This window comes from Leptosomus discolor, chromosome 3 (genome assembly GCF_034619465.1).
Source record: "Leptosomus discolor isolate bLepDis1 chromosome 3, bLepDis1.hap2, whole genome shotgun sequence".
Taxonomy (NCBI): domain Eukaryota; kingdom Metazoa; phylum Chordata; class Aves; order Leptosomiformes; family Leptosomidae; genus Leptosomus; species Leptosomus discolor.
The window spans coordinates 77,299,744-77,322,876 of record NC_141393.1 but is presented as its reverse complement, the minus strand read 5'-3'; the positions used below and the strand labels follow the sequence as shown (position 1 = coordinate 77,322,876).

The 23,133-nt window shown below is 39.6% G+C and overlaps 1 protein-coding gene across 5 annotated transcripts in view; it reads right to left on the bottom strand.

Moving 5' to 3' along the window:
* OLFM3 (olfactomedin 3) overlaps positions 1-23,133 on the bottom strand; it is a 65,486-nt gene that overhangs the window by 868 nt on the left and 41,485 nt on the right. Inside the window, exons 1-6 of one of the 5 annotated variants that reach the window (XM_086462643.1) lie at positions 22,316-22,444; positions 21,238-21,264; positions 17,469-17,609; positions 14,841-14,996; positions 10,765-10,984; positions 1,398-1,504 (exon numbers count right to left, since the gene is read on the bottom strand). In XM_086462643.1, the coding sequence (XP_086318769.1) occupies positions 1,398-1,504; positions 10,765-10,984; positions 14,841-14,996; positions 17,469-17,609; positions 21,238-21,264; positions 22,316-22,444 (780 nt within the window). Of the gene's footprint in view, positions 1-1,397; positions 1,505-10,764; positions 10,985-14,840; positions 14,997-17,468; positions 17,616-21,237; positions 21,265-22,271; positions 22,445-23,133 lie in introns of those variants that run through there. The other 4 variants (XM_086462641.1, XM_086462642.1, XM_009955746.2 and 1 more) reach the window with 4 other exon arrangements.

Here is a 23,133-nt window from a genome sequence, read left to right as displayed (position 1 = left end):
AAAACTTACCTATACAGGTGAACTCTCAAGAAGACTGTTACTAAATACAGTGTCTGCATTTTCAGAGAAATTTAACTTTGGATTTAAATTTGGATTATTTAGGGTTTGGGTCTCTGCTACATGGGGCTTCCTTAAAGATATTCTCAGAGACTAATCAGAGAGAGAGACGGGAAATGGCATGTGAGCCAAGCTTGGACTTATGCTTAGAAAAAAATTTGGTTGAATTTTCTTCAGCTGAACCTCTAATCAGTGAAAAACAGTGTATTGTTAGTAAAGAAACCAAATACAATAGTAACGAAACCAGTAAAGTTTAGGAAGTTAAAACAAAAGAAAACAAAATCATTACTTTTTTTGATGTTCTGTATGCCAGCTTCCATTGCCCTATTATTTCTTTCATGCATTTTGCCTTTTCTCCTTTTAGTTTGTCAGAGGAAAATTCAAATCCTGACTAACAGACGAACAGAATAATTTCTGGAGATATTTTTTGTGCCCATTTCAAAACTGGCATTAACAAAACATTTGTATAAACACTGTTTCAGCTCCCCATCTTCTTATCAGTCGAGATGCTGTGAGGGATCTGCCTGCACACGGGCAGTCTTTGTGTTGCTTTAAGAGGGTGGTAGATGGGGGAACGTGGAGGCTGTCTGGGGAGGGGGTTGCAGGGCTGTGGGGAGGGGTCCACAGCAGGGAGCAGGTGCTGGTGGAGGTGAGGGCCCCTGGGGATGGTTCTGGAGCAGCAGGCAGGGGAGAGCTGCACGCAGATCTTCAGTTACTACCATTTGCATGTTGCCTTTGCTATTGCCTGTGGCTTTTTCTGCATTGAAAAAATTAACCTTGTGGGTCTTACACAAACGAAACCCAGTGTTTTGACTTCAAAAGCCCTTTCATGGAGAGAGTACCTCCTCCCTCTCCTGGCCAATTTGGGATCCTATCGCAGACCCAAACAATAACATAACTGGGATCTGAGGTGGCAAATGGTCTGAATGCAGCTTATATGGGGCCTAACCCTGCAAATTTTGACTCTGCTGCTTTATGGGTTACGCTCTTGGGTAAACCAGTTGATGTTTGTGTTATATTACTTGGATTCTTAATAGACCTAAACTCAATTAAATATGGTAGGAAGGAAAAAAATTGTGTGGTCAGTTCTGATAGGTGTATGTCATCCCTGAAACAGTTGAAGGAAATGTCACAAAGGTGCTCAGGTAACTTTGGTCTTTGGATATTTTTGCACAAACACTGTTGCTTTTTCTCTGGAGATGTTTAACAGTGAAAACAACAGAAGTAGAAGAAACATGGTTGTGAGTGTAACCTCCTAGGGGGGAAATATCTTTTAAAAGATGAAAATAAAGCAAGTAAAACTCCAGAAGGACACAAAGATACTCAGTGCCTTAACATACTCGGTTATTTTTCTCTGATGCTAATGGATCTGTCATCCAGGCTCCAAATCGCGTTCCAGATATCTTGACTGTAATGGGGCCTGTAATTTTCATCAATTTGCCACATGCTGAAATTAGAAAAACAAATGCATTAATGCAAATAATTACACAACTCTCCTTGATATCAGTCAGAGCACAAGACCAATTGCTCTAAACTAAATAGTGGCTCCAGGGGGGTTCAGGCTTATGTTGAAGATGGATTGTCATCTTCACCGTATGAACTTTTCCAAATTGAGCAGTAATATAAATATGTAAAAATATACAAATAAAAATTTATTTCTGTATTGTCCTGGTTTGGCTGGGACAGAATCACAGCCCAGCCACGCTGGGCAGGCCATCAGCAGGTTCAAGTCAGCCAGGGCAGCTGACCTGAGTTGCTGAGGAGAGGGAGCTCCTCTGGGGTTCCTGCTGAGGTTCCTCCTGCTCCTCCTCTGGCTTCTCCCTGCTCCTGAGGACTGCTCTCCTATCGATTGTCATGACTGGGTGTTCATTTCGGTGCATATAACTGTGTATCTCTGTGGGTATTGGTGTTATCTCATTAAAATCTGTTCTCACTTCCATCCATGGGTCTGCTCCCCCTTTTCCCAGTTCCCCTCCGTGGCTGGTGAGGGGCTGTCAGGTGATAGAGCGACTGTTATAGTTTAGCCCCAATACAGGCTAAATGTAGACAACGTATATTTTTGGGTTTATATATTTTAAAGCACAGTTACATTTTCTGGGCATAAAGAAAAATAAAACCTGGTAAAATATCTTCTGAGCTGAAGTGAATAACATTTAATAATAAATGAAAAGAAGACATAACCCCTCCTCACTTTTGCCTTCAGAAAGTTCAGTGCAAGGCTAGGATTGATGGATGTTTCAGTTTTCGGCTGACCAGGGTGACAAGGAGGTTAAGGGCAGACGGGAGAAAATGAGCTTGTGCGCAAAACCCACAGCTGTAAATAACTGCCCATGTCTGACTGCCCTGTGGTTACACACACGTGGCTGCTCCAGTCCTAGGGGCCTCTCTGAAGCTAAGAAAGCAAATACGAGAATTATTCGGCAACCTTGGCTGTATCGGTTGGCTTCTAATCCATTAGGCTGTCTCATATTAGACTGTCTGGGAGAAAATAATGAGAGTCGATATGATCTTGGATGCTGGCCTTCCTAACAATCCAAAAATCTATATTTTAGGGGATGTTAATAACATACCTATTAGCAGCAAGCCCCTGGTGGAATTCATACGTTTACCAGGAGGCTTAATATCATACCGTGGTGTGTAGGTGATTAGGTGAAATAGCATGTTTTTGAAGAAAAGCCGTTCCATAAGAATGTAAAAAGAAGTGACACATTTAATTTATTTTTTTTGATTTAATGGTAGATGCTTCTCTGTGATGCATGGTTGTGCTATATTCAATAACCCTGTCTGTCTGGGAAATGTGGAAAACAAACTGTATCTTGTGCTGAGAGTGACTTTATTCAGCTCAAAAGAGAAGGTCACATCAAGCCTGGGTTTTCTACTTTTTATAACTGGCAAGGAATGTATCATGCAAGCCTGTTTCGGTCAATTAGAAGGGGGTTCATGCTGTGGTGGCAACGCTGGGGCTGCTCGCAGGGATTTCATTCATGGCCAGGGAAGTGGGGCACAGTGGAAATAATAACAGAGTACATGTGGAGACCTCAGTGAGCAGGGTAGGCTGTGTCTGTTTTCTGGGTTAATTCAAAGACATTATTATTTATGTATCTCAATCGATGTATCTCACCATCTTTTGAAGATATTTTGGAATTTCCCATTTTAAAGAATCTTACAGGTTTTCTACAGTTGTTATCATAGTACATAATTTCTTATTCTGCAATTTTTTGTAGATAGGCTGCTAGTATTGTGTGCTGAGTGCTGGTTTTGTACAGCAAGAAACTGCTATTAGCTTGAAAAGTAGAGGACTATATCCTATCAAGGTGAAGGCTTTTATTTTTAGCTGCTGTGTTAGTAAATAGTCTCAGAAATGGGCATGAGGCAAAGTCAAACCTTCAGAAGAATAAAATTATCAGAAAACTAATAAGTAGAAAAAAATACGAAAAAAGTAATTACTCCTGAATTTGTAGTTTTTAAGATAACTAAAATAAAGTGAATATATGAGTTAAAGGGTGTACTAATTGGTGCCTTTAAAACACAGTATTGAAATCAGTAGGAAAACATAAGCAAAGAATTTGGAATTCTGAAACACTGTTTCTTGTAATTAAAAAAACACCCAGGAAGCTAAACGTGGAATCAAAAAGGAGCTGTGAAATTTTGCTTTTGAACGGACAAGACTTAAAGAAGCGCCTGCGGCAGAGACGTGGGGGTGCTCACAGAGCCCACCTCTTGCACGCGGCGTGGGCCAGGCCGGGCGGTGGGGTGGCCACGGGAGCGTGCCCGGCCTGAGCTGAATTTGCGAAACTGCCCGCTGGCACGATGCCCGCGGCCCAGCGGCCCCCCAGGCACCGGGGGCGGCCAGCGCTCGGCGAGGGGTGGCGGAGGACCGGGGGCAGCGAGCCGGGTCCCGCAGCCAGGGCAGGTGCGGGTGAACTCGCAGGCTTTCCCGCCAGCCGCGCGTGTGAGCGGACCGGGGGGAGCAGCACGGGCACACGTCGAGCTCGAGAGGTGTAGAAGTCGGGGTGTGCTTGTGGCCCGTGCCGAGTGTTGTGGGGGGTGCGCGCCCCTAACTCCACAGGCGTGGGTGCGCGTGGTGTGCCATGTGCGACTGGAGCTTTTCGATTCCAGCGAGGGAAGGGTGTTCAGAATGTTGCAGGTTTATTAATGTCTCTTAAGTGTCTAGTACTGTGGTTCGTCTGTTGTATTACTTTTATTGATCCTGTTAATTACATTTTAATAATTAACAAACATCTTCAGTCTTGATTTCATTTAGACTGCATGAACCGAGCCGCTTTCCCCTCTGACAGGAGGCAGATGGTTTTAGAGAACGGTCTTTCAAAATTTATCGAGATACTGTTTGGTGTGAAAAAATGATGACATGGTACTTCAGCCACTAAATGATGAGCAGTCTGAGTCAGGGTATATTTATACGATGAAGTTCTTATTCTCAGATAGCATGTAGTGATCAAGAAAGGAAAACTTAGAAGAGTTGCTATATAGCTGAGGGGCAGCTGACTGAAAAAGTGACAGAGCTTCTCTTGTCAGCATAACAAAACAGAGCATCTTGTAAGATGCATGAGGAACTCTGGTGGGTTTTTTTGTTGTTGTTGGGTGTTTTTTTTTTTCCCTCCTCCCCTGTAGCATGTCTGAACTTGTCTTTCTCTTGTTCATTAAAGAGAAACCCATAAATTTGCCCATTTGTGATACAACTTGATGGGCCTGGTATTTAAAACTAAGGATTAATACTACAAGTGTTTTCTCCAAATATGGTAAGTCGTTCCTGTTGTAGTGATAATTCATATCCCACCAGCAGGTTTCTGCTGTAAACCTCAGCGGTACCTGAGGTCTGTCGGCCTCCTTGCTGGCAGCACGGGCAGTAAGAAGGAAGCAGCCGAGCTGTCAGTGCCCGCCTCTGTCTTGTCATCACAGCCTCCTCATGGCTTGGGAGATCCTTAGGCACAGGAGCTTAATGTGTGAAGTCTCCACCAAAATTCTAGTCAGGTAAGTCTAGTACCTTGCTATTGCAGGCAGCCTTTTTATAAAATTATTAAAATGATTTTAAAAATGGGGAAATGTTGTTTGCACTTTCCTACCCTCACCCTTACTCCAGCTGCAGCTTGTTTCAGAATCTTACTCTTCTGTTAATTTGAAGAACGTCCAGGGACAAGTAAATGGGTGTCGTGTCTCTCTTCTTTTGAGTAGTCAGAACTCAGACCATTGCTTCCAGACACAGGGTGACTGGAACCACTCGTCAGCAAGTCTTCTTGCTTCAGAAAGAACTGTTTGAAAGAACAGGACAAAGCCCCAAAGCAAGCCCTGGCCAAACGGTCCACTTGATAAATCAGCTCACGCTGGTTTGAACTGTTTAAGGCTGCACAGGTAACTAGTGTAGAAATAAATTGTCCCAAGTGTTCCACAAATCAACTGGCTTGCTAAATATCAGTCTTGCGAACACAGCGAACCTGTCGCTGACTGAAGCAGGGGAGTGTGAGATTCGGAAAAAGTGACTGAGGCCAAATTGTCCTCCCCTTCTCATTTAAATCCCTCTGACATTCAGTTCACACTTTGTTCTGTCAAACCTTCAGGCAGTCCTCTAATGCAATGTTGCTTCCAATATTTCATCGGAAGTTAAGAGAATCAAGTGAATGCAATTAAGAAAATGGTAAAACTAATTTCTCATTCCTCTAGAGAAAGGTATCGTGGTTTTCTCCAGTTCTGTCTTTTGGAACTTCGAATGTGTCTACCCAGTCATTACAGCAGACCTATTAAAAACTGGCGGAATCGGGATCACTTATGTTTTCTTCATTTTAAAGCAGCAAGTGTGCTGTCTGTGCTGAAGTGTTATTGTCTTACTAAGACAATGAAATAATTTATTCCAGATGAATATCACAGCATTGTGATGACGTGTTACTACAATATGCAGTTTATCAGTCTAACACTGAAATCATTAGCAATACTGGTTTATAAAGATAATTCCCTCACAGTTTGCCCAAGCCTGATCTTCCATTTGATATAGAAGTTAAAAGAATGACGACTCTTTCCAGACCAAAGCTCAAGATAGTGTTTAACAGCCCGCTGACAAAGCAAGGCGAGTTTTCTGTGTGGTTGTAAGCACTTCCAGCTTTGCATTCAGTGCAAGAAACTTTCCTCGCTCCTCCACTAGAATTGGAAACAGCTTCTTCTTGTCTGCTTAAGTGTGAAATGTGTTGATCTAATCGCAGCCTATATTCTTAGCTGCAGAATGAACCTTATAATTGTTTGTGTGGCTATATTAAAATTGATCTTGCACGCTGGGTTTTCTTGCTTGGGAGTGGTGATACCAATATTCTGAAAGGCAGGATCATTTACTTAATGCTTTTGTGGTACGGCAAGTCTGCGAATCCGAAATTAAAAAAATTCTGTTAGTTTCCAGTTGAGACTTTACTTGAGCTCATTTTGTATGTAGGGAAGTAGAACACACACAAATGTCAAGTGAAATGGGAAACGCTTCTGGGCTATGAATTTTCCGTAGCAGTGAGATGGCTGAGAATTAAAACTGGCCTATGCATTCTTTTTTTAAACACTACAAAAAACTCCTTCCCCCCTCTAGCCCGCCTTTTTTTTTTTTTTTTTTTTTGTGGCAGAAGGGAACATATGAGGATGTGGAAATAACTCCTGTGATGGTGGGAAGGCGATTTTTTTTTTTACTGATTGAAAAGTTTTGGTTTATAGCAAACCTCTGCTCTCTAATTCTGTGACATGAGATGGACCAGATGCTAGTGAGAAGGTAGGTCAAATACATCTCCATACTAGCAAATGTCAGGAAGTTCAGGAACACTAAGAAAAAAGAAAAAAAGTGGTATTTCTAGGCATTTTTTTCCACCACTAAGAGGCTCAGACAGGGTTACACAGAAAAAGAGTGGGAATTTTAAAAGGATTCGGTCTCTTACCCTGGACATTGAAAGAAGCAGCTGCCTACATTAGAAAATCCCAACCATAACTGATTGTAGTAATTGGAAAATCAAACCTCTGAGTGTTTATTCATCCTAAATTGAACTGTAGAGTCTGGCTGTTTATGGCTTGATTCATCCCTTGTAACAGTTTTGTGCCGTGGACTCTTGTAAGTCTGTGATTTCTTGTATTTATTTATATTAAGGAAGAAGTTGAGAATGAAGTGACCATTGAAAAAGAAAGTAGGTGTACTAGCCCTGTAGGCTGGAAAGTCTGTGGGGCAGAATACATCTAGAAAGCTGCTCCAAAGTGAGCAAATACCAGGACAAGGTTGTGATAGAGCAATTGGGAGCTGTTTTGAAGACAGCTAGGAATAGGTAGTTGATAGTCCCAGTCTCTGATGCAAAAGAATATTGGTAGCTGCTATATATACCAAGTGAGTGTATGATTTATAGAAGGACTTGCAAGCGAAATAAAATCATAACATTCTCTCGAAGTGTTCATAAGCATCATTATTCTATTTATTGTAGCTAATAAATAGGGGGAAATGAAGCGAGTATTTCTTTTTCAGTGGTTGCACAAATGACTTTCAAGTGTTTTACTACTTGTGCTTTTCTGCTTATGGTCAAATTTGTCATAACATTGTAACGTGAGGGAATGAAGAATTAGTTCTTACTTAGTGGGTGTATGTCCGTTGTCCTGCATAATACAAATCCAGGAAGCACTACAGTCCAGTTATTAGGGCTTGCTGACATGAAGCCTCTGGATTCTTCTGCCTCCATGCAATGACTTGCTGTGTAATCTTTGGGAAAGTCATTTATCCTTCTGGGCTGCTTGTTCCTTCCTCTACAAAATGGGGATGTATATATATCTATTGCACAATTTTGTACTAAATGATATTTGTCAAGTTCTTCAAATCCCAAAGGGAAGGATGCTTTGGAAGTACAAGTGCCGCTGCAATCAAAGTAATCTTATGCCTGCACTAATACCTCTTCTGTCACTGATATAACAGCATTTCTTTGGATATAGAGAATATTCTGCTTTTGAATTTAGAACAAAAAATGTCACTGTAAAATGTTGTTTAGATTCTACATTATAAACAGATGTAGCTACAAATTAATCCAATCTGTGTCTCCTGCAATTATTTCTTCATATTTCATAAGCAACATTTGGCAGAATATTGGCTTCTATGTATGCTACCCATATAATTTTTTTCCAATTTCATAAACACATTATGACAAGAACAGGAGGGTCCCAAGCATACTGTGCAACCTGCATTCTCTTACAAATGCACATGCCTTACATGACTGCCAGCAAAGGACCCATACATGCATAAGCATATGTGAATTTGTGGTGTGTGCGATCCTATGCACTCTATTCCTACGTGTTTAATTGCATTCACTCTAATTTTAAAGTATTGTGGACAAATTTCTCAGCAGCTTCAGCTTGATTTTGCTCTTATTGCAAAGAGAAGAAGCAAGTTTCAGTTATCACAACTGCTCTGGTAATCATTAAACCTCAGTGAAAGGAAACCAACTGCTTACTGTATGTTAATGAGGGTTGAAAGGGTTGCCAGTGCAGATGGAAGATCCCTTTTAAGTGGCCAGGACAATATAAATAATGTATTATACTGCTGAAAAACACCTGCTAGGGAGAAGAATGGAAAATAGCTATTACACACGCCGGTTAGATAATTATATTGTGAAATGCGGCAAAATCTGTGAAGATTCAAGCCAGATCCTGTGGCACTTTGGGGCCGATCTGCCTTCTGCTGCCACAGGCTTCTGGCCATCCGATTGGCACGGGCAGTCACAGCTGGATCACCTCCAGCGCGGTGGAAGTGGCTGGGGAGAAGGTGTAGCCATGAAAGCGGTTTTTCCTTTATGCTTGCTGATCTAAACACGCAGCACCAGCTTTCAAGAGTCACTCACAGGGAGCCTAACTGAAGCTGTTTTTACTTTAGAAGGCACACAGAGGTAGGCCAGAAATAGAGCCAGCCCATTAGGAGGCGAGCATAAAAGTCATTTAAGCATCTAAGACCAGGGAATAATGCCAATAAGGATGAATAAATCTGTAGAGCTTGAGAAGGCCAAACCGTTTTTAATAATGGATGTGCTTAACAATCCATTTCATACAAAAATTCTCTCTCTATTGTAAATATACATAATTTTAATAATTTTTTTCTTTACATTAGTACATCATGAGAAATAGAACGTGTTACAAGAACTCAGGATAGATAGGAGGGGAAATGTGGATGAAAAATAGGGGAATAACCCCTGTGAATACAGATAGTCATTCTGATGTATAAAACTTATTTTATACTGTAGTCACTTCACTAGTCAATGTTACAAGAATATGCTGTGAAAGCAAAGAAAAACACGATACTCATTAAAGATAAGTTGATGATCTTTTGGTGTCTAACAAACTTACTAGAACACTCACTAGCAGAAAATACTGCCTATTTATATGAATTTTCTTGCTTGCTGCGGTATTGCAATGCAGCCATTTTCTCCTGACTGCCTCCTGTCAATGCAGTAATGTGCTATTATGTGTGTGTACTGAGGGGAAAATAGGATCATTAGAAATTTCTGTTTGTAGAAGTCTTTCATGTATTTTAGCCCATCATCACTGTGTTATTGCTAGTGTAAAACAAAGAAATTGAAAAGAAATAATTTAGAAGGCTAACCTAACCTAGAGTTTTCTCGTTCCATTGCCTCACAAAAATAAAGAGGCACTGCTTATCAATTTAATAACATATTTCATGTCATGCATTTAGAAGTAAACATTCACACTTGATAACTGAGATATTGATCCCAGGACTGCACCTTGGAATTTCTAGTTTATTCATGTTCAGTGTTAACCTACAAAGTATTGATTTCTCATAGAGGGGCTGGATTGTTGGCTGTAGCAATCCAAATGGCAATAGTGATCCATTCAGGAGTCTCAGAAAGCATGGATAGGGCAGGGGGGAGACTGCACTGGGGTTGTAAAGCAGGTAGGTACTAATTATCCCTCTTTGGGTAACGGAGGTTGAGGAAGACACTTGACTATGCTTCTTCAGGCTTTCACTTTTGGTAGCTGACACTGAGCTAGTGCTGATTTTTGGAGATGCTCAACATTTGACTTTTTCTAACTAAAGCCAGCATGTGAGCAACCAAGGTGGAGGCTGCCTGATGTAAATCCAGTGCAGGGCTCGCAACGGACTGTTGCTTTGCTTCCCTCCTTCGAAAATCATACTTTGTTCGCTTAAACTAGGTGTAATGGTTAATTATGTCGCATCGCAAACTGGAGAATGGCACATCTCTCTTAACGCTAATATTACAGATCTGAAGACATCACAGTCAAGAGTGGCCTCTCAGGCATCACAGCAAGGTGACAGGGCTATGATGTGGATGTTGCGAAACTGATCCCAGTCTACTTCCCACGAAATCTTTTTTCACACTGACATCCCAAAGATGACCCCAGTCTCAATGCCTAGCTGAGCTTTTTTGAAATAATATTTGTAGCTCTCCAACCAGTTGTAAATCTCTTAGATTTTCAAGTTGCTGTCTCTTATCATTTTCCATCTTAATTCCTTCTGCATACAGTAGGGCAGATCATTATACACTGGTGCAAACAGAACGGTATGACTGACCTTGGACTGAGTTACTCTTGATTTTTATTAGGGTAGCACAGATCAGAATGTAATGCTGTCTTTCATCAAAGCAAAAACTCTTCATCTTTCTATACAGACAACTAAAAATATAGAGCTGAGGGACCAAATTTGCCATAAAATTGTTAACTTACTGAGCTTTTTCATGCAGTCTCGAAGCCTGGTTTCTAAACTGAGTACACGCTGGTGTAGTTCCTCATAGTCATAAGCACCAATTTCTTCCTGAATCCCAGTGAGGACAGTAGACAGATTCCTAATTTCCTCCTTGAACTGGGTGATTAATTTGGCATCAGTTTTGTATTGTTCCAGAACTGGGATCAGTGGCAGGAGCTCATCCATCTTTTCTTTCAACTCCTGTTAAAGGCAATCAAATGTGCGTTAGAGCAGTTTAAAGGAGTTCAATCCCCTAATTCCCATTAATGTAATATTTATGCCTGATTATTAAAATGACTTGAAAATGATTATTGATTTTACTTACAGAGCTGTTATTAGTGTATTGTGAAACTTGGAAACCTCAGACTTAATGTTCATAAGCAGTAGGTAAAATGCACGAGAGAATAGTTTTTCTGCTGACAGTACACAATTAGCTTCAAGTGATCTGATCCCAACCTGCTGAAGGTCTGACTTTCCTTCCAGAGGATACAACCCCCCACTAAGTGCGTCTGTCTTGAGAGAAGGTGATTAGGCCTGAACAGACAGCGATGTTCAAGGAGGCCATACCTGTTCTACAGTGCTGTCATAGTTGGTGAGCTCTTAATTTCTATTTCGCTCCTTAGAAATACTGAATTCATTTTCTTTCTCAGTGGCTGTTGAACACTGTTTAGTTCTGTTCCAGCCACAGTGATACACACCTGTTTCTTCTGAAGTAAAAAATCCATGGTTCTTAACTGTGCTTTGTATTTGTCACCCTGCTACATCACTAGGTGCCTTTGAACTTCCTCAGCTGATCTCTTTTCTGGACTATCACAAGTCTGTTTTTTTGCCATGTGCAGTTGTTGTTGTGTTGCCAATCATATTCTTATAAACATTGACTAAATAAAATAAGGCTCCACTTTGGAGTCTTGGATCACCCCTTTCTCAGACTTTTGCCAAGTCTCATACTTTGAGAATTTGTCTCGGTTTGTAACCTATATCGGCTGCTTATCTTTCACTTCTTAATTGTCCTTGGAACTGCACTAATCATAAGGGCTTTATTAATTTTAAACTAGTTGTTTGAGGTTGTCTTTTGTTTGGTGGTTATTCTGCTGAAAACCTTAAAGAATCCTTGCTGTCAAAAGGTTTTGCTTTATAGAAAAGCAGACATGTTTGCCCCTATGTATCATCTGTATATACAGATTTGTATATCTTGTTACAATTTGAGGGAACAGCAGGACTCCCATAAGCAAATGCAAGAGAGACATGAGGAGATGCAAGCCTGGACAAAACAAGGCAAAGGATGGAAATAAAGATTTGTTGGGTACCAGCATTAGGTGGTCATAGAGGTTGGGAACAGATGAGGACACACAGGGAGAGGCTATTGAAAGGGTTAAAAAGTCAAGTCCTGAGGAATAGCTGGGGTACTCAGCAGGTTATAAGGGAATGCAGAAGAGAACTAAATGGAAGCCAAGCACAAGAAAGAGGTGCAGAAGCAAACGTGGTTAGAGGTCAGTGTAGTCACTGAGGAGTGCGAAGACACCCACGTACCGCTAGTTACATCACTGGTACTAAAGGATGCAATAAACAGGGTAGGGCATTTCCAAAATAAATAACATGATGATGCCAAACGCATTTTTGCTAAGGAGATGTGAACGAAGCCGATAGGCAGGGTCAGCATTTTTGCTGCTTGAAGATCCACCTCTGAATTTTTGCCTCTCCAACATGTTCTAAGACAGCTTCAGAGTTCTGCGGGATCTCTTCATCACCTAGCTAATACATCCATATTGTTTACTCAAAACAAAGACTTACATGTGTTGTTAAGAAGTATATTTTGCACACAGGTCACCTTAATAGCTAGAAAATTGCATTTTAAATTATAAGCAGGTAAGTCATTATAAATGGATTTGAGAGTACCAGGAGTTCTGTTGGTTCTACTCTCAAGGGGGCTGCCAATTACGTTATAGTAGCAGAATTACTGAAATGGACAGAAAGAAGTGGAGAGTCTGTTTGTCTACGGTTAAAACTGATTTTATTTGACTGTTTTTATTAAAAAAATAACTTGAGCCTACTTTGTGCCTGTTAAAATGAATAGTTATTTTTTCCTTAATGACAGGGAGAGTAGGCTTGGTGACATAGAAAGCAGAGCTCCAGAAGCCAAAGTTTTTCTCACTTCATTTTGAGGCTACAAACTTACGCTTTCGTTCTGCGGGGCAGTGAACTGCCAAAAATCATGGGTAAACCATGATGGGAAAAAAAAAGCAAAGCTTGTAAAAACTCAGGAAGATAAAATGCATTTAAGAGAATTAGTGAAGGCAACTTATTCCTGACAGGATTTATGCCAGATGAGGTATCATTTGAGCAAATTGCTGTAACTTTTTGTGGCGATCAGGTATCTCCTGCCTGCCATAAATGCGGATTGACTGAAGTATGATGCCACGCTCAAGCGTGATCTGGATCAAGTTTGTACTCTTTGGTTCTCGTCAACATGGAGCCACAGTGTTAGAATATCTCATTTCAGTAAATGGTATAAAGATGGTTTTGGTATTTTCATGATAAAGAAATGCTGTCACTCCTAGCTTGTGGCTGTGATGAGCGGTACAAGAACTAATTTGTATTGCAACTTGGATAGGTGGTAGACACATTCTGGCACTTTGTGCCTGCTGATACGAAGGGTTATGCTGTATCCAGAATGAGTTTCTTTGTCTCAGAAAAGATAAAGCACTGGAACTTTAGTAGATCAAATTTCAGAAGGCCAGCAGCATATTGTGTTATGTTGACCTTTTAAATTACTCTATAACTTGATTGCCTGGAAATCTGTTATATACTCCTGGCAAACTGTCAAACTGAAGTTAAATGACTGGCCAATAAAATACCAAATATGTAAAAGGTTAGAGTACTGCAGAAATCTGCTACCTTTGACATCAGGTATCAGACATTTGAATTTTGGTATTTTGTTCCCAAGGAAAACTATAATGAGATTACAGCATATACATGGCGTTATACAAACGTGTTGTTACTATAGCGGCGAGTAATGAAGGAAAAAAGATGAAGAAGTTTCCTACTATCTGAAAACAGCTGGAAGCAGTATGTGCTCAAACTAAACTAAGAATGATGACGTAAAGAACAAAATTTGGTAGTTGGATCATTATTGTGCTCATTAAGTCCCACTGAATATTCAGCGTTTCTGAAAAACATTAGACCCCTTAGCTATGTAACTGTTTAAGTATCTAACTTTAGCACCAATAAGAAAATTAAGTCCATTTTATGTGAACTTTCATAAACACTTTAAAATACATGTTTAGTTAACATAATGTTATCCTCAGAATGTATTTTCTAGATGCTATTTCGCTGTCTTGCAGTCTTGCAATATCAGTTTATCAGACTTGATATTTAAAGAATTTAAACATGCTCTTGTAACGTTATTTCCTTAAGAGTACTTCAGATAGCTTTTTCAGAATATACAATGCTATTTCGTAATCTCTGCAACTCTCCTTCCTCACAAAAACATTGGCTTGTGGGTTTTGTTGTCATTAAAATTCCTTTGAAGTCTTTTTTTAATCACACAAATGTGACTGGGAATGATTGCCCTCCTCCCCATCCCAAACTCGAAAGAGCAAACCTTCAGACATGAAATTAGATCTTAATTGTACTGGATAAAAATTACAATAACCTGATTTATTATAGGCTTTCTTCCCTTCAACTGCAGTAAATGTCAGGCAAGAGTAAAAGTGCAGAACTCTCTAGTTGTTTGCTGTTAATTCCATTGGATCTCCCCATTTATCACTGGAGCTTGAACAAACATAAATTTCTCAATATGACATGCACATTGATACAGAAAAGACAGGAATCTGTTTATAGTGACATTTCTCTAATGACTTAATAATTAATAGTTACTCCCTGTTACAATTAAATTGAACAGAGCAAAAGATTATCATCATAAAGGAAGATTTATTATGCTTTACTTTTTAATGCTGCTCTTGTATGAGCATTTCAAGCTGAGATCTTAGCAGTCCATGCATTGCTTAGTACATTGCTTCCAGCAGGCTTTCAAAGTTATTGTTAAAATAAAACCTACTTGAAAATGCTTTGTCATTAATGTCTTCCGATCATCTTCAATTTGCCGAAACTTGGCCTTCAGCCCTTTCATTTGTGTTTCCATTTTTAAAACATACTGGAAATCCCTCTGAGTCCGTAGATTTAAAACTTCAATAGATTGGGACATATTCTGAACCTGTTAAAGAAGAACACTCTCTAAATGCACTTTTTGTTGCTTTATTTTTTTTTCCTGGTTAGGTAGTTAAATGTCAGGCAATAAAATGTGCTGATGTCAATGCTTTAGTTGTGAGTCATTTATACCACAGTATAGTTTTAAACTCCATAACTGCATGACAGTACAAAAATTGGGGAACAGGGCTAACAGAGGAGCAAGACCTTGAAGCTCTAAGTGATTTGGAGTAACCTCTTTGAGGTAAAGAGAGAGAGATCCTTTCAGCAACATCACCAATGGGCTCAAAAAAGGCTGTTGGGCAGTGGTGTCTACTTTGACACTTGCAGTAGATCCTGTCTGTCCTTCAGGATGTGCTACATAGCACTTGTTTCCTCCCAAGGACTTTGGGAGGGACAGGACTGAGATCTGGAGATTTTGGATAATATGAAGAGCATGATTTTTATTGCCAGTAGGCTTTTGTATAATAATTCAGTATAAGGAATTCGTAACACTATCCAGAGATAAGCTGGGGTGTGCCTATCATCAAATAGGTGTTTGCTCATGATTTTCTAAGTAGATATAAAATTAGAAATTTTATCCAGTTGTCTTATTGGTAGAAAACCACATTTTTTTTTTTTTTACAGATGAGAAGTAGTGAATGTTCAGGTAACTTTTGTAGAACAAGTGACTTTGTAGCTATAGTGAGCACTTTTACCACAATGAGGCAAGAATAACTGTTATCTAGAGTAAATTATACGTATTTTTAAAAGTGACTGTTATAAAATCAATGCTTTTGCCAGTCATAAAAATGACACATTTTGCAAGGCAGTTATTCTATTTCAGTAAGTGTTTTGTTTTCCCAAAACATGAAAAAAGTAGACTGCTTTGAATGTATTAGACACCATATTGAAGTTTTGGCTCAAGCAAAAAAAAAAAAACCAACCCAAACCCCTTCCTAATAAAAGACAAACCTGGCAATATTCCTGTTGTTTGCAAGAATGTGCAATGTTTGAACCGATATTAATGTTTGAAACTAATATATTGTGACCTACAGAATGTGTGGATTCAGGAAATGCTCTTGAAAATAGTATACATTATTTGTTGCACAGTCGCCCTTACCAATTCTTAGGAAGTAATTTTAATGAAAACCAGTAAGGTTTATTTTTTCTCTGCTTTCTGATTGTTGAAAGCAGGCAAATAAAGTCCTTCAGGTCTTGGAAGAACTTTGAGTGTTTTCATTTGGCAGAAGATTCATTCACATAGAGGCTCTAATTAAACAACTGTGCACGGACTTAAGAGAAGAAATAATAGGACATTACATACCCATAATTACCACAGTTCTAATCATAAGAAAATACCTTTTAGAGACTGATGATTTAGGTTCTTTTCTGTGGCAGCTCAAAAACTATATTGAGATCTTAACACCCCTCCAGCCCCCACCCCAAAAAGGAAGTCAGATTTTTTTACATTAATATTTCGGTATTTGGAGCAAAGACCCTGGGGACTGAAGTCCTCCTCTGTTAGTAAATGGACAGTGTGAGGGGAGGTAGCTCCTCCTCTGTGTGCTGCTTCATCAGTGCCCTCTCCCTGCATCCCACGCTACGGGCTCTGTCACAACCTGAAACTACGTCCCTGCTGAGGAAGGATAATCTGTGGGAATTTGGCACAGTGTTAGCACTGGAGTGATTTTTCTATAGCTAGAAAAATACTGAAAATTGTATGTTAAAAAATGTAATCTTAAGGCTACATTTTACATTGCTTTCTGCTGCTGTTCAACCCCTCTCTCAGGCCTCAGGTTCTGTACCACTAGTTGTGATACAGTAGCTGTAACCTTGGTTACTTACACAGGGAATGCAGAGCAATAGTTCGTGTTTTCACGGGTGCAGCGTTTTGGCCATGGTTGATGCAAAATAACTTCACTGTTTGTTCTATATATGCCATAGTGGATAATACTGGAAACAAGAATTGGTTTGTTTGGAGAATGAATAAATAGTATTATTTGAGGAAAGAACAAATGAAAGAAAATTAGAACTCTTCCTCTTCTGTACAGTCTGCTTTGCAGATGCTGTCATGTCTGTATCTTGTTATTTGTTGATAAGAGACAAGAAATGACCTTCAAGCGTCTCATATGATTGAAGCAGAAGCTGTAGTTTAAATCCCACAGCAACTAGCCAGTTTGAGGTGGGATTTGTAACTGTTTTTACACAGAAAAATCAGTCCTGTCTGTGTGTAAGAATAATTTTGGGAGGAGTGAACAAGAGAGAAGATGCAACTTCGCTTTGCTAGATAAATGGCTTGGGTTGGGAAAGGTGTGATCTAAGGAAAATAGACAAATAATGATCTGTGGTTAGAATACAGGTGGAGGATACACTCTGAAGAAATATTTTTATTAGATAATTCTTCAGTACTCCATTATGTATTAAACTTAGAGGGAAGGGAGTGGATTTCGGTGAGAAGTTTAGTGATTAAAAGGAGGAATTAGTTGGCAAGACTTACCTTCTCTAGCAGCTGTCTGAGCTGCCTGCTTTTGGCATCTCTTGAACATAGGTTTTGTTCAGGTGCAACCACAGTGCAAATGCAACGGCCATCAGGATCCTGGGCTGAGCTATAAACTTGCCACCCTTCCTTGGGGCTAATCTGAGTCTGTAACAACAAAATAATAAACATAAAGGGAACTGAACTGAATTTTTTGGTGTGGTTTGAAAAACCACTACCTCAGATTATTTTTGTTTATTTTTGCAGTGTGTGTTTCCAAGGAGGTTCCTCCTAGTCAACACTTACTTCTCTCTTAACTAATTAGATTGGTGGTTTTGCACAGTCTTGTCATATCTTGCACCCTGGTAATAGCTCTCTAGAAGAGTTGAGCACGCATTGTTTCCAGAGTGGACGAGAACACTTTTCTGCTTGTGATTCAGCACAAACTAGTCAATTTAATTCTTTGCAAAGGGATGTTACAGTTTTTCATCAACAGAGACCAAACATGTCCTTTCAGCCTGAATGACTTTTACTTTAGACTAATGGAAACACCAAAGACAGAAAAGAACAAATATAAAAGCCCAAAGAGAGAGCACGGTGTACGTGACTCAGGCGCTGGGAACAGGCTCAGAGGCAGGTCGGGATGCGGGCTAGCAGGTTTGCTCTTAAAGATGCAGCACAGCGAAAACTGTTCTCTCTGGACACATACACCGAAGGGAAGAGAGCCTTGCTGCAGGGGAGCAGTGAAGGCTACTTTAGGTGAATGGGGTCATGGCAAGCGTGGCACAGTCCAGTTAAGACATTGCATGTCCTTCACTGGGACAGAAAAATCCTGCAAATTCCTAACCTGTTCTTTTTTACAGCAACCACAACCAAGAACGAAAAACAAAAAAAATCACGTTTTCTTGAAGAGCAGGCTGATGCTGCACTGCTTCTAAAGTTGGTGTGATACCTTGTGGGACTAGGTATCTGTCTTTTTAGTGGGATGTACAGAAATACACAGCATAAGAATGAGAGAAAGCAGTATAATTAATGATTGAAAATTAATCCAGGTGATGGAATTAAAACTAATGAACATAAGACTTTTTTTACTTTCTTTTTAAACTGTAATTTAAAGTTAATATTATGCATTATTCTTTCCTAACAATATAGTATTGACTGCTGAATTTCATAGCACAGATGCTAATGGATGCCATTGAAGTAATTTTGGTCTGGCCAGAGTTGGAATCAATTCCTAGTTATATTATAAAACTGTACTCCGTGTCAGCACACAGAGTGATTATTTAAACTGGCAAGCTTTGATATCGATGCTTTACTGGCAGCTTAGCGCAGAGTAAGTTGCAGAGCTCCTCACCTCAGAAGAGGCGCAATATCTCTGTGGACTGAGGTTAGAAAAGAGCACAGATTTTTCACAATGACTCTTCTTCAGAAGTCATTGAAGATAGCAGTGAGCTCTTCTACTGCAGAGCTAACTGAAAAATCAAAATTGTATTGTTTCCCTGTTTTACAAGGGAAAAAAAAAGTGTCATAATGTAGGTGACTAAAAAGAGGATTGCTGAACTTGCCTCAGGGTTTGCTAGAAAGGCGTATCCAGAATTCAGTGCTAAATCATATCGCCTCTATGGTGTTCTCTTCACCTTAATTTTTAGGGTGAAGGGAATCTAGTTTAAGACATAGAGAATAATAAAAACTAGACAAAATTACACCTGCAGAGATGATTTAAATTGGTTTTGAGCAGCTACTAAAATTGTGAGCTTGAACAAGTGATGCCTATCAAGGCTGGTAGCCCTGGCAAAGCGTAAGCTCTATTCACTTCAGTAGTTTCCATGATTCTCTGCAGAACTTATGCCCAGACAGTGCTGTCATGCATGAGCAAGGCAACAGAATTTTTGCTGAAGTTCAGGAACTTGTTCAGGAACCTACAGCTTGTGATTATAATTCCTTAAGGACAGAAAAACTTAATATGAGTTTATGAAAAACTGTGATATTTGAGCCTTATGCCTGCTCCATTTAGATTGGTAGCAAGTGGGTTTACTGCATTCAAGTTAGTGTTCTACAGCAGAGAATGTTTGAGATGCCAGGATCATGCACAGTCCGTAATAAAGCCGTTATAAACCAGGCTGTGTTACCAAAGGTACTTCTACATTCTAGTGATGTCATGAGTGTCTCTCTCTGCTTTATCTAAGGAAAAAAAACTCCTTTATTGATTAACTTAGCAGATATTTTCTTATGGTATCTAACATCCAGCTTGACTTTAAAAAGTAACTGCTATTTGGGAGACTATATCTCACAGTGAGAGACTGTCAGGCCCAATACAAGCGCATGGTGTTGGTAATCGGTCATTGCATAAATGAGCGCTCACATAGTCCTCCTACAATGTAGGCTACAGCTCTTTGTGGTACTCGGTGGTTCCCTGTATTTGGGCCGTTAGGGTTCCTGCATTACTGAGGACGGGCAATGTGATCACAGAGAAAAACAAGCATGTGGGTGTAGGTGCACTTTGCTTTTTTTTCTTTTTTCTCTGTTATTTTTTCAGTTTGACATTTAATGCCTACCTCAAGCAGAAGCTGCTGTGCCATGCAGGGAAAGAGCTAGAACCAAAACCTTACAGAAGCTACTGAATCTACTCTTCAAATGCAGGCTTACTGCTAACAGGCCTTCCTAAACAAACAAGAAAAGAAATAACAAGTGGAGAACAGCAATGATAATAGATTATGCTATTCTTGAAAATCTGGGGAAACAGAGGAGTCCCTACAAAGACCAGTATTATCCATTGCCTTGGCAGGCTGCTGTGCCACAGACTCACTTCAATTACCTCCAAAAGATTTATTTTTTCACTTGCACTTTTATATATTCTAATAAAACTGGTATAGTTGCCTCTGTTGCTACTAGTGACAGGGCAAACAGCAGTACATATACTTAATACGGTTGCTTAAATATAAACAGTATTTTTCAGCTTGTCTTGCAATTTCAATCCTGGGACTGGAACAGAGCTCCAAAGAGGAGGCAGTTTCCCCAACCCCACCTCCTCGTACAATTCTTCCAGCTGAGGGGAGGAAATTGAGAGGTTTTTTTTTTTTTCCCCCTGGTACAATATACACAGTTCATGAGCTGTGTGTATGCTAGGAGAGAACTGGAGAAGTGCAAGTGCTGCACTGTTCACTGGACAAGCTGCCAGTGGACAATCTTGATGGCAGTTAAGAACCGGGCAGTGATGACCTCAGTATTACTGAACACCTGGGGCATAAGGTCTCTCAGCAACATCTAAAGTTTACAGAAAGGTGGCAGATTGGGGTGCTTGGTTTTACGCGAAAAGGACCCCACACGTTTGAAGCTGGTTTTTTTATTATTATTTTTTTCCACTTGGCAGATGTTGCCGAGCTCAGATAGTAAGATTTTTATGATTGTCTCCCCAGCTCTAGTGGCACCCCTGCCACCCCTCTTGAAACACAACATATACATAAAACTCCAGCTCACTGACTGCAAAGTGCATTACTGAAATAATCCTTAGGGGACATTTATATCAGCAGTGCTCTGTTGCAGCCAAGGGAAGCATGACAGTTTACACTACTTGGAATCTGAACATGTTAATATATATAAACACATACGTGTGTGTGTGTGTGTATAAAAAGATATATATGTGTGTGTAATAACAACTAGTGTGCATCTCGTAGTTACTCAGTTGCAACCTAGGCTTGCACTTAAACGTGAGAGGGACCATTATCACTTGTAATGTCATATTGCCACAAGAACTAGCAATATAGGCTGTAGTTCAATGAGCACAGGTTACATTTAAAGAAAATAAAGAGAGCTTTTCCTTGTCTTCTCACCTTCTTGCTGCTCTAAAGCACAACAATTATTTCTTACATCATTTAATTAATTTTAAAGTTGTAATATTTAAAGTCTGAATGCAGTGATTTTCTGCAGTAATGTTTTTCCCACATGTATATATTCAATTAATTAATTGTTGATTAGTAAAAGCATCATATTGAGTTACAACTAAAAAACGAGAAGTTCTGAGCATAGTAAACTACTGTACAAATAGTTAAATTCACATTTTACATAACATACTATTATGTAAACATCTGATTGCAGTTACACAAAAAGATGAGAGAAGAGTGTTTTACTAAACATTTAGAAAATGGTGTTCTAGTTTTATTTATGAATACCAGTACAGTGTTCCCTCTTGCCCAACTGAAGTATTACTTTAATTTTCAGGCTTCTCATGAGTCATTAATCACAGCTGTTCTGTAGGTCTTCATTAACACAGGCTGCTGTATATAAGCATCAATGATACAAAGTGATATTTGTGCCACTTGTATTATTCCCATATTAGCCTTTCTAAAATTCTGGTACCCAGCCTCCTAGTACCAAATTTGTTTTGTTTCTAACAGCTATTTATTTGTTTAACTGTACTCTGATAAAGAAAAATAGGAGAGAATCAGACCCTTTGCATGTCGTAGTGAATAGCTAATATACAAAATTATTCAGACAAAAAGAAACCTACAGCCACATCTTTTTTTCTTAGTAATGCAATACATTTTTCTGGAACAGTAAGTATAGGAAAAAAAGTCTAGACAAATGAAATGACATTGCTGTACTATTTTTAGCATTTCACGCTCAAGTTGAAGGCATTTGTTCTTAAATATTTAAGGATGCTATTTTAAAATATTTCCTTTCATAATAAGACTACAACATGCTTACCAATGTGCAGTTTTATGATGCCCAAAGAGAAGCATGCATTAAGTGATGATAGGAACATTAGTAGCTTAAAGAGATTTACATAGAGGCAGCAAACTAAAGCTTTTGCTGGCACTTACACACTACTTCAGCATGAAGATGGCTTGCAACACATCACAGCTACTTACTAGAGTATCTGAAGTGGTTATTCTGGTGGTATTTAGTCCTACCAGAGATGGGAGAGTTTGGGACATCCAGTTAGAGATCATTGCCATGGTACTAAGAACAGCACCAAGCTTCAGCAGTGGAGGACTCATTGCTGTGGAGCTAATGAGTTTTCATAGTGACTGATTATCATCCCCAGTGCAGGCTGGCAGTGAGAGGCGTGACTGCAGCACTCAACATCCACAGCATGAAAGGAGATCAAGCTACCCAGATCTAATCATCCATTAAAGACACTCGTATTCTTGTTTGCCCTCTGTCTTTCTGCTCTTACTAACAAATACTTACGACTACCTTATGCTGACCACTAAATAAGCAGTCCTTTCTATGCTAATAATCATTGCAGTTACCAGTGGGAGATGGAATGGGTGAATGACCTCCTTATAGCTGCTAGAGAGTCAATTAGCACTAGTTCAGTCCTTGCAGAGTGGTATGTGTTCCTGTCTGAAATGCAAAAGCCCAATCACAAACCCAAGCACAAAAAACCCCCCACTCCCCATCGCTGCCTTGGCAGATGTGTGCTCACGCCTATTTCTAAAGATGATACTATGCTTGTCCAGGGGGATGGGGGAGCCTGTCAGCCTGCCCATGAAAACACCAGAAACCTTTCTGAACCTTTCTTGATTTGTTCATCTCACAGAAGTTACAAACATCAGTGACTTTAGGATTCGCACAGCTTGTTATTAAGATATTTGCTTAATATCTGTTGTTCATAGAAGAACATTGAAGCAGTAAAGATTCACATTTCTCAGTGTTCTTGTTAGTTCACAACTTTTTATACCGA